This window comes from Mya arenaria, chromosome 6 (assembly GCF_026914265.1).
Source record: "Mya arenaria isolate MELC-2E11 chromosome 6, ASM2691426v1".
NCBI classification, from domain to species: Eukaryota; Metazoa; Mollusca; class Bivalvia; order Myida; family Myidae; genus Mya; species Mya arenaria.
Window position 1 is genome coordinate 29,024,649 of NC_069127.1, and position 12,520 is coordinate 29,037,168.

Sequence of the window (12,520 nt, forward strand, 5' to 3'; positions counted from 1 at the left end):
TCGTATGGATGGAGGGAAACACAAACACGAACATGATTACAAAACGGGCATTTATTCAAAAGGCCATGATAGTTCAATTAAAATACGTTTTATGTAGTTGGCTAAAACCGCCAAAGGAGAATCTTACGCCACCCATAACTACTTATACCGCCATTACAATAGTACTTTAATTCATAAAGTGATCACAATTAACCAACAAGAACTTGTTTTTTTCTAATCGTGATCAAACAGTATGTATTTATTTCCCGAAGACTTACACACTCATTATTTATTTTTCTTCCCTTGTTGTTTCTTTCGAGAAGTGTGTGTGTGTGTGTGTGTGTGTGTGTGTGTGCGTGCGTGCGTGCGTGCGTGCGTGCGTGTGTGTGTGTCTTAAGGTCGTATACTTAAAGGTTTCAGATACTATACGAAGTAACTTTTCATGAAAACGCACTCTTCTTACATCATTTTAACCGATACCAATGAATAGTGCGATTTATGCCTCGGTAAACAAAGGCCAAAGACAGAGCTGCAAGTTAAAATGTAAATAAACTGCAATGCATCCGTTTAACAGTTAAGACGTGAAGAACAACATTTTCTGCAAAGTACAAGGGTCAGTTTTACATACATTACTATTAACCGATAAAAACAAACACTGAAAATATTATTTTTATTTTCAAATATGGACTCAACTCATCTTTATATTGTTATTCCTAAGTTGAACAAGATATAAAAGCAATAATATAAAAAATAAAAAAAGTTTCTAAAAACACAGTATTTATTATAAAATGTACATTTCAATATCAATAAATAAAATATTGGTCTGTCGAATGCAGAGTTACATCCAAGAAACAAGAAATATCCATGACGTAATCATCACGTGCAATTGTCTTTTGTTACAATTGTTGTAGGAATATCTAAAACTTCAATAAAATGACATTTTATGAAAAATTAAATAAAATATTACCGAATGCATAGTAACACGGACGATAATCAAGTACACTATGTTTTCGTCGCTTTGTTTAGCACTTTTGTTTGTCTCAGACATGTTTTATCTGCTATGTCCATGAATTTTTATTTACCCTTGGATGTTGATTTCGAGGCAGACGTCATGGGTGTGTCTGCGGTGGACTGCCGGGAATTAAATGTGCTAGAGAATACCTCATATTTCTCGTGCAACAGGCGGCCAACTTTCCTCGTGCACAGGAAACTGATGGCGATGAAGAGGCCCTGGAGTGTGTTAAATATAATGAAAAAGTACCACATAAACTGCAAGTTTGCCACATTTGCAACAAAGGCAAACACCCAGGTTAGACCCATGACTAGGGAGAGCTTGATGTTGATCAGCAACGAACATGTGTTCTTTTTTCTCCTAGCAGCGGCTCCTTGTTTCCTTGCACGGGCAATGTGCACGGCGGTAAAGATAAACGAAGTCATGTCAAACAGCTTAAAAAGGGCAAGAGGTCCAAGAAAGAATAAGATTAGACTATTGCGCGAAGTGATCCAACATATTTTTCGCCCATAGTATGGTTTCATGCTTGTATCAATACCGTCAAATTGACCAAACTCTAAGATCAAAGCCACACCAACAATTATCAATGGAATAACCCAGCCATAGAAACTGTAAAGACACAACTTTTTTCTCGCACTTTCGCTTGAACTTGAAGCAATGAACTTACCTGAGAAAGTTTTCCACAAATCGAATGCGATTATGTTCATCCAACAAAAGGCTGCCAAAAAGAAATAATGATCGCATATTGCCAGTATTTTGCATACTAAAGGATAAGAAGACACTTCTGAAGAAATTAAGAAAAACAATTGTGCTAGCAAAAGAGATACCACCAAACATATAAGAATCTTTCCTGGAGTATTGAGAAGCTGCGGAAAACTGAAATAAATGATGACTGTCAAAAGAAGAGAAAGGATTGAAATTACAAGTCCGATCGTTGACAAGTACACCTCTGACTCATCGAAGTTGAACGTAACATGGACCGAATGACATTGAACACAGGTTTTGTTTATACTGTGGCAGATAAAAACATCTGTGCCATTCTGGTGGAATTGGGACTCATTGTAGGTTTCCTGTGTCGATAAAATAAACAGTTTGGAATCGTTTGTAAATATATATTCAGCTGGATCTAGTTTTGCCCAGGTACAATTATAGAGGTCGGAATATTGTTGCATGTGGTCTACCTCGTGAACATTTATGTTTAAAGTATCTGGGATACAGCGACCTTTTCGAGGAAATGTCGTTGGTGGGCAAAACACCTCCCGACATTTGTCGTGCACTATGTCGTATATTTCATCATTACTGCATTGCCTTGAATTGATGATTTCTCCATCTTTGTACGCTGTATTAAGATTCAGGTCCACAAGAAGCCTCAAACTTGCCTTTCGCCCATCGGGCGTCTCAGTTGGGTTGGGTGGTAAATCCATTGGTTTAAGAATTTCGCAATAAAGCGCGTTCATATCAACCTTATTACACTGCGCGCAATGCTCGTTTCTATACATGGTGCCATACATATCATAAACAATGTTATAATAACCTTGTTCACACAATCCAATAAGCTCCTTTTCTGAGTTATTTTCACAGGTGGAAATCGGTGGGAACAATCCACATTTTCTTGTCGTGGAGTTGTACATCGGTGCAGTGAACGAAAGCCGGCAATCTGGACTGTCTGGTATCCGGCGGACATTGGTAATATTTTCATAACATTCATATTGAGGTGACCAAAATAATATATCATATTCAAAGTTGCAGTACGCACAGTACATATTTTTGTACATTATTTGCAAATAAGAGCCGCCCGAAACAGGCGTTTTCTTCATTAGATCCTCCTCAAGCTGAAAGTCACTTTCGCATAGGGATTTTGTTCGTGCTTCAGACCAATTTGGTGAACACTTAGAAACTAACAAAACGCCATAAGAGTTAACGTTCTTGGTAAGTCCGTACACCCTCTCGCATGAGAACTGGTCAGTATTCAGTACAAGAAAATTACTTTCGAATGGCTGCTGTGTTATAAAACCATCACAACAATCGTTCATTATCACACAGAGTTTGTCACAATGGCAGTTTTTGTCCGGATATGTGAGGCCGTTTCCACACGTCCGCCGGTACGCGCACGTGCCAGAGTCGTATTTGAGGGCTCTGAAGGGATCGTAGTCGCCCCATGTCAGGTCGTCCTGCCATGGCGGCAGTGGAGCTGTTTGCGCACGTAGCGATAACAATGACGGAAAAGGCATAAGAGAAACCAGCAGCATAAAGCCGTGAGGACACATTGTGATTTTACTGAGACCCTGAAAGTAAAACATAGGAAACCTTTTTGTGATTCTTTATTCAATATCTTCCGATCGCGAGTTTATACGCTGAAACACGCGGGAAAGGTATTTGAAGAGTCGTGTACTATTTTGGTCTTAGACGACAAAAAGCAAGCAGGTAATGTTCCTATCAAAATGAATAAAAAATAATAATTGAAATGGTTATACTGTATTATTTTTGTTGATTGTTTTACGAATTAAAGTGTTAATATGTCAACACAACACAGACATTCAATTCATTATAAAAAAATATCAATTCATTATACGTTTGTATTATACTCTCATAAAGTTTGATTTGCACCAAACAAACATGTTTTGTTGTATTTTCATTCAAATCTCTTGTTTTTATCTTATAAAATTGACAAAACGCATTACCTGAAAAATGGTCTGTCTACATCCGAATTTTCGCTGGAAATGAATGCACCAGGATATCTCTAATTCCAGTTTCTCTGAAATCGGCGATGTTGTTTTCATAAATGTCAACAATATTCATCCGTAACCATCTAATGAATCATTCATATTAATATTTATTCCGAGTATTGCATTATTGTTCCTAGCCAAATAAAGCCCTAGACATTTATGCAGGCTCCAAATGTTTCCATCTCATAGCCAGATAATATTCTTACAAGTTATGTACAAATTCTGCTACACTGCAGCGTACAACAAAAGTTTGAATAAGGTAGACGAGTTCAGATAAAATGTGAGAAATTTCCGAGTTTCTCAAACTCTCCTGGCACAGTTCTTTCATCGGGCGCCTCGACAAACGGAACTCTTCAAAATTGATCATTGTTGACGAGTTATTGTTTTTAACCTTTAATTCTGATTAACGAGAAAGTTGTACCGATTCAACACGCCTTCTTATTTTTTATAGCTTGTAATCTAGTGATCGTTCATTTGGATGAATGGTTATCAAACACTTGCGCACTAAATATGTTCTGATTTTTTTGCATGGCATTTTTTTGTTAATTGCAGCATGTAATGTTTCCGACAGAAATTTTACCAAACCCATTTAACGTCAAATGCAATTCATTAAATATTAATTGAAGCCATTTATATCGATTGAAAACAAAATAAGGTTTATGCATTCTATCGTATGGTTTAAAGTTACATCCTAATTGCTTTTGGCAAGACAATAAGGAATTCAGCAATTTCAACCGAGCAAATACTGGAATCGGTTTATCGAAACAAACGAAATTACATCAAAACACTTGAATAACCTTATGAAGATGATTTAAGCGCCAACCGAAAAAGCTGGCATTTTGTGGTCTTTTCACAAAGAGAATTTCGGATAGAAGGGAAGAGATTACCATTCAATAATTTAGGCTTGACATCAGCTCTCTAGTGTATGACCGCGAAAAAAAAAAACCCATCACATGATTTGTAGTATGTACTGAAACAGAATAAACTGTATTATTATATCTGATTTCTGATGGTTGATAGAGATTTATCAGTGAAATAAAAATGAGATTTCATTGTTTAAGGTAGCACACCCCTAATGGGCACCATTTCAAACACTGATCAGCTTGGTAATTTCTTAATGTGAATCATTTCCTGGATTTCAAAACAAAATTTAAAAGAAATATACCGTCAAATAACAATTTTATTTAAATTTGAATTACCCTACCCCCATTTCAGATTGTCGATAAAAATGACATCACCCGAGAGACAAGAACAATCCTTTATTTCATTTATTTTTCAACATTTTGGTAATAATTTGGTGTCCGAGTAACAAGAAATATATTTGCTTTCAGAAATAATACATTATTGATTACATCAACAACAAATATAATCATACTGTACTGAAATCGCCATATGATATTTCAATTTTAACATACTGTGTAAAATTGGAAAATCGATGTTTAAAAGCAAAAATAACAAGTTCTAGAAATACTCATGACCTGTTCTTTATCAATAATTATCTTTAACCTTTTGGGAACATTTTCCAAAAAATCAAAATGTTTTACCGTCTCAATTAAAAAAAAGATTGTTTTATTCCCAACAACCTATTTCAGCCGTGCCGGCAAGTTATAAATGCGTCACAAAAGCTAATATTTATGTGTAAAAATGTATTTAATTACTTTTTAATGAAAATACAATATTAGCTTTTGTAAAAAAATGTTAGCTAATGAAAACAAAGAAGAAAACAATAAAAGAAATATTTGTGCTTCTGGTTGGATTCGAACCACTACCTTGAAACTCTCAAAAGATTTGTAGTCCTGTGCTTAACAACATAGGCTAAAGCATTAAAATTGAAGAGTTTCAAGTGGAGGTTTTCATTGGGGGTGTGCTACCTTAAAATCCAACGCCAGCGCTCACACGGCACAATTTCAACGGCGTCATTTCCGAAATGGCGATTCGTTCGCAAACAATTTTAAACTTTTTTTCTAAAACAAATACTATTAACTGTCGAATTATAATTTCTTTTTATGGCATGTTGTAAAAGGTGAAAATATGGTGTAACTGAAAGTAGATGAACATTAAAAGCCCTTCGAAAAATGTAGCTTTTGGTGCTCACTTGGTTAAATATATCGCGATCTTACATTACAAACAATTAACCTCTATATCATCTGAGACATAACTTTCACGATATGGCTTGCTCTATCTTTAGCGTTTACCCAGTGCCATTAAACCGGGTTTATGTTTAAACATTTTGCTACTGAGTTTGTTTCTGTAGCTTTTTGCATAAACATTGAACAGGTATAGAAATAAAGTTTATAAGCATACTTCCATTTTGAAAAAGTTGATTTAAAAAATAATATTTCGGCACAAAGAAATAGCTTCAACATGAAATGTATCCATTTTAGCAGCATATTTAAAAAGCTGTTATTACAAAAAAGGTTGACGCGCTATTATACAATCAGTACAATAAAAAAGTGTTGATTTTCTGTTGTTTTTTCGTACATGACAACACATCAAAATACGAATTAACATTTGTATTATTATTATGATTATTATTAAAAATATACTAATGATAATAATGTTCTTCATTGATATCATTATCATTAATATGGTAGATAACTAATACTTATAGTTATAAAAAACAACAACAACAATAACAATAATAATGATAATGATAATAATGATAATAATAATTATTATTTACTATGATTATTATTATTATTATTATTATTATTATTATTATTATTATTTTAAGTTTTTGTATTTGTATTAGTATTAGTATTGTATTTATTATAACTTACACAAAATAGTGCACTGGTTATCCAAATCCATCCCCGTAAAAGTAAATTCTGAACATCATCAATCATACCAGCTAACATTCATAGTTACTCATTCATCATTATGAATCCAATAATAAATGTGAAGTCGGGAAATTATGGGCATAGCTTTCAGGAAATGGCCCATTCAGTTTGATGTGTGAGCATTGACTTTTGCTAAGTGCCTTATTGTTCGAACAGTGTACGACACCATTTTGTACACCTACTGTGTTTATCTGAATGAAAACCTGCTTTGTCCATTTAATTAGTACTTGTTCTGAATGGGGACATAATAGCTAGTGTGTACTTCACTATTCTAGTGTTGTTTTCGAAAGTTCATATGCTGCTTTAATCGTATATTTTTTATTAAAATTAAGTTAGATCTGAGGATCATAATACCAACATGTAAGGATACATTAAAATTAAAACAAAAATAAACAACTATTTTTGTTAAAATGGATAACAATGTTAAATTTGTTTTGTTAATTTAAAGTACTTTAAAAAAAAATTAAACATGAAATAAAAGTGAAATAAGGATACTCCCATTGATCATAGAAATTGTTCACGGGTGTTAGGGTGTAGTTTTTTCCCGTGTTACCGGAATATACGTGCGTTTTGGAAATTTCCATATTTTGATGCACAGTTTAATGGCACTTTATAATTCACTCTTTATCACATACTACACAATGTTGCCTTTTCAATATAACCAGCACATACTTTCCTGTAAAATACATGTTTCACATTTGAATATCACTTTGCATATTTGTATGCAATTTGTTTAGAAACGACAAATTTCTAAATTGGAAATATTCATAGGTTTATTTTTCTTTATGTGTTCATGGAACACGTGACACTCTCTCTTGAGTCCTTAAGAAAAACCATTTCACATGAAAATGAACAATGAGATGATGGCCTTAACATGTGCAATTTAATGTAGTCATAATCTTTGTACCGGCTCGAACGTGCGCCACATAACCGAGGCTGAGGTCCAGCGCTCTTGTGAGCAGCTCTCTCGGCTTGGTTTGGAGGTGGGTCATGATCTATGCCACCATCTGAGCGCTTGTCAGGAAAATGGCCCCCTCATACGAAAATTTAAAGTGGATTTTAGACAGATACGGTTATTCCTAAATTTGTGGCGTAAGTCAATTTGTGATATTTCGGAATAGAATTGTTACAGATCTATACACAGAGGCATAAAATCACCTCTATTTCTGTGTTTAGTGCTATTTACACAGGAACACATTGAAGATTGCAGTTTGTTGTACAGTTTCCGATTACAGAAAAAAGTCTAGAATGGGACATTGTGCTATGTTTATTTGTCTGACAATTTAGTTATACCAACATATCGCATACCATTTTAAAGGGAATCGACTCCTGTTTTCATGTCATCTATTGTATGGATTGTTTATATGTTGATTTAGATATTTGAATAAAACTGGACTCTACCATGAAATCCGGTAAGTTTGAGTTACATACCTTGTTTCTTTCTTGAAAAACAAAGGCATTAAATATCTTCAGATGTGTTGTTTATCTCATTAAATGTAACCAAAATGATTTTAATCAACAATTTAGAGACAAACAATGATTCAGGTGCATATGCTACCCACCCATGATAAGGACACCATCAATAAACTGAACGGCGACTTGCACGAAATGAAAGGTTATTGAGCAGAACTAGTCAGTGCTACAAACAGAACATTCAACTACCATCTTAATCTAATAAATCATTTACTGAGTGAAGTCGACGCTCTAAAGAAAAATGCAAACTATGTTTCTTGCAAATGTGATAACGTTGCATCATCGAAAGGCAAAACAGCAGACTCAACAGATAAACTGAAACAACATGATCAACCACCCGTTCTGTTTGTAGCAACAAAATTGAACCAGGCAAACAACGACGCACAGTTTTCAACAGCCACGTCGGTCATTGCTTACCCACAAGAACCGGAGCTGATTTCAACTAACGAACAGGATTCATACGCAGATGCTGTAAAGCGACAACCCCCGCAAGAACCCACAAGTAAAATCGCAGTTAGTGTTACGAAACGAAACAATCAGGTGAAACAACAAAAAGCCGGAGAGACAGTTTTCTCGGGAGAAATACAAAACAATGAACGTGAAGCTCAGAAAAGCGACGGCGACACAGAGCCGGTCTTCCAGAGTTTAAGCTCAGGGCGTACTCGTAGATACTACGTTGGTGGTATAGGGAAAGAGTCCAACCGGGCCGGGCTGATAAAATTTCTTACAGATAGAAACATAAACTTTGAAAGTGTCCGAATCATAGAAACCGGGCGAAAATCATTGGCTGCGAAGATAACTATTTACAAAAATGATTGGGAGAAAGTCGAAGAAAAGACGTTCTGGCCGCGAAAGGTATATTGTAGGCGCTGGTACTCAGAGCTTGAGTGGGAAAACATGTTCTATACCACTGCTGACCGTGAACAGAATCAAAGCTATAACATTGATTAAGTTACGTGATGAATACATACAAAAGTAAAATCAATTTGACTAACTATGCTATTTTCTTACTCTTATTAATTATGAACACACAATCAACTTGTAGTATACTCACATGGAATGTACGAGGAGCTATGTCATCTGCGGGAAGCTTGAGCTATATGTTAGACCAATATTCAGTAGACGTTGCAGTTATAACTGAACACAAACTACTCGAAAATTCGAATCTTTTCCTGAGATCTATTCACGGAAACTTCGACGCTATCACCGTCTGTAACCCGGAACCTGATCCAAACGCGAAATGTGGCAAAGGAGGGACTAGCATACTCTTTAAAAAGTCTCTATCTTTCTCGACTAAACCTATAGTAATTAAAAACTGCTCAAACATAAGTGGCCTAAAACTATATTCAAAACATAATTTGACAGTTTTTATATTAGCTGTATACATGCCATCAGTAAACTACGAAATCGACAATTACACCGAATGTCTGGACCATATGCAAGGCTTGTTTGATGGGTACTATTCAGAAGGTGTAATCTTGTTCTGTGGAGACCTAAATGCCGACGTCACTTCCGACAACAGTCAACGGGCAAATCTTTTGACACGATTTATGAAAAATAATAGCTTAATGGTCGTACCAACAAAAAGCACCGACTCTTTTACATTTCGACCAACACGAACAACGCTTGACTACGTCGTCATCGGAACGTGGCAGTCAGATGTTATTCTTAACAACAGGGTGCTAAATGACGATTGCTGCACGGTTTCAGACCACCTTCTGCTCCTTACACAGCTGGACATCCCCTGCTCACATTAAGATGCCGAGAACTATATCGCATGGAACAAATGTTCTGTAGCTAACTTCGAGAATTATGTTAGCATCTTAGAAGCATATCTAAAAACTTTAAATACATATCGTCTATGTGCAGACGAAGATACCATTGAATTGTTGTATTCTCATATATTAATCTGTGCCGCTTCTCAAGCGTTACCGCAGGCACGGTTCAACGCACACACAAAACCGTATTGGAATAAAGACGTAAAATCAGCGCACTCAGCACAGCGCACGGCCAGAAAACGCTGGGTAGAAAATGGGTCTATAAGGCAAAGTGGATATCATTTATATGACAATTATAAAGCGGCAAAACGTGTTTTTATTAACACTCAAAAACAGGCAAAGTCTCAATGTGACAATTACTTTTATGACGAACTTAACCGTGTTGCAACTTGTGATATACGTTTGTTTTGGAGACTTGTCCGCTCGAAGCAGAATCAGAATAAGACAAAAGAAACTATTAACGAAATTCAGTGGAATAATAAAACTTTTAGAGACCCCCAGGACATTTCAAATGCCTTTAGCGATTATTATAAAGATGTTTTTTCGCCTAAACAGTTTCCAAATTATGATACTATTTTCCATGCTAAACTAGCTGAGAAAATACAAACGTTTCTTAAATCCAATGACTACTCGTCGGATGACGTACTAACTTGTGACGTCACATGTAATGACGTTAATGGCATATTGAAAGAACTGAAACGAAGAAAAGCGCCAGGTCATGACAAAATTGTGAATGAGCACTTATATATTGCGGATCAACTCTACAATATTATCTCAAAGTGTTATTTAATATGATGATAAAAGCCTCGTATATACCAAAAGATTGCAAATTGGGAATTATCATACCCATTCACAAACAGAACAAGATAAAAATTGCATGTAAAAGTTACCGTCCTACCACATTACTGCCTGTGCTATATAAAGCTTTCGAAAAACTGGTGCATAAACGCCTTCAAACATGGTCAGTTAAACATAAAAAAACAATTTCCAAATGCACAACAGAATGGATATCAAAAAGGACTTGGATCGATAACAGCATCCTTTGCTCTTCAGGAAACTATATTCACAAACCTAGAGTACGGCTCACCGTCATACGTAGCAACACTAGACACTTCCGGTGCCTTTGACAATGTATTGCACCCAGCCCTATTTGTTAATCTTCATGACTATGAAATTCGTGGTAGAATGCTGAGAGTACTCATCAACTGTTATACAGACTTAAAGGGCACGGTATTAGTAAACGGTATACAGTCGACGCCATTTCCGGTCCGCCAAGGCGTCCGTCAGGGAGGGATACTTTCAACATGGCTGTATCGCCTCTTCATTGATGAACTCTTAAACAAGCTACAGGTTTCTCCCCATGGATCTTACATTGCAACCATAAACACTGGTAACCCGACCCTTACTGACGACCTCACATTGATATCATCGAACAAAGCTGCGCTACAAGCCCAAATAAACGTTGTTGTTGCTTACGCAAATTTATGGGGCTATCAGTTAAACGAAAGCAAATGTTCGTACTTAATCTTCGGAAATAGTCAAACAGTAAACGATTCGTTGTTCGTAGGCCATACAACGCTTGTCCAATCAGAGTCAACAACACACGTCGGCATATAAATCCATAGATCTTGTAAATGTGCCACGGCCGTTGACGCCAGAATAAGAAAAGGACGATCATCGCTCTTTTCCTTACTAACAGTCAGCCTACGATGTCAATCCGCTAATGCTTGCTGGCTTAGTGCAAAAAATCTCTACACCAACCGTTCTATATGGCTCTGAATTATGGTCGTCACTCACTGAATCTGACATTACGAAGCTCGAACGTTACGTTCGTCTCGCGGCTAAGATGTGTCAAAACCTTAACACGAGGACAAGAACTGATATGGCTCTCAGTCTGGTGGGATGGCATTCTATTGTATCACAGATCGACCTACGAAAGCTCATGTTTTTCCACAAACTGTGCACTTTAAATGCATCACTACTTGTGAAGAAGGTGTTCGACTATAGGCTACAGTTATTCTGTACTCGCGGTAATAGCAGCCAACTTGGCTTAATCCCAGACATCTTCAAAATCCTTAGCAAATATGGTTTAGAACAGCACATACACACCTACAGATGTACAGCAAAGCTTCCTACAAAACTGGCTTGGAAACGGTCAATCAGAACAGCTATCACGGGCTTCTATAACGATATATGGAAATCCAGAGTCACCGGCGACCCAGAGTGTCAACTTTTTAGCAGTTTCCATACTCGCGTCTACCCGTCCTTAATATGGTCAATTGCGAAATCACGAGAAGATATACGTCATGCGATATTAACCATCCGCTTCCTCACAAACACAAGACATCCCCAGGCCGAGATATGTACTCGATGTCTTGCTTGGTCAGCTGACGTCGACGTCCATCGTGTTTCTTCGTGTCCAAGGCTTTCCGCCGAGAGACAAGTGTTAATGAACAGACTCGAGACCCCATGTAATAGTGCAGAGTTTATCTACTACTGTACCAGCGCGATTCGCCATGAACATGTTGCATCGAGTGATCATACAGACACACGTATCCGTGCAGTCTGTAGATATTTTCACAATGCATTGTGCAAACAGACTTAATAGACTTACACTCCCAAAGGACCTCTCACTGCTGATTATTCGCATAAAAAATTATACAACAGCTCTAATATAATTGTAACATTTATTTTTGGCTTTTATTTTGCATG

The 12,520-nt window shown here is 36.5% G+C and overlaps 1 protein-coding gene across 2 annotated transcripts; it reads right to left on the reverse strand.

Annotated features, from left to right (window-relative positions):
* Positions 1–635: 635 nt before the first annotated feature.
* On the reverse strand, positions 636–6,608 carry LOC128236563 (uncharacterized). 2 transcript variants are annotated; one of them, XM_052951493.1, is made up of 4 exons: positions 6,498–6,582; positions 4,605–4,687; positions 3,673–3,746; positions 636–3,276 (listed from the first exon to the last, which is right to left on the reverse strand). In XM_052951493.1, the coding sequence occupies exon 4, from the start codon at positions 3,256–3,258 to the stop codon at positions 1,054–1,056; it is 2,205 nt and encodes a 734-aa protein (XP_052807453.1). In that variant the 5' UTR covers positions 3,259–3,276; positions 3,673–3,746; positions 4,605–4,687; positions 6,498–6,582; the 3' UTR covers positions 636–1,053. The 2 variants fall into 2 exon arrangements, with proteins under 2 accessions (XP_052807453.1, XP_052807455.1); XM_052951495.1 differs by lacking the exon at positions 4,605–4,687 and having other exon boundaries at positions 6,498–6,608.
* Between the last annotated feature and the right edge of the window lie 5,912 nt (positions 6,609–12,520).

Bases quoted from the DNA above. Each gene is read 5' to 3' on its own strand.
- LOC128236563 (XM_052951495.1), bottom strand. From the start codon at position 3,258: ATGTGTCCTCACGGCTTTATGCTGCTGGTTTCTCTTATGCCTTTTCCG.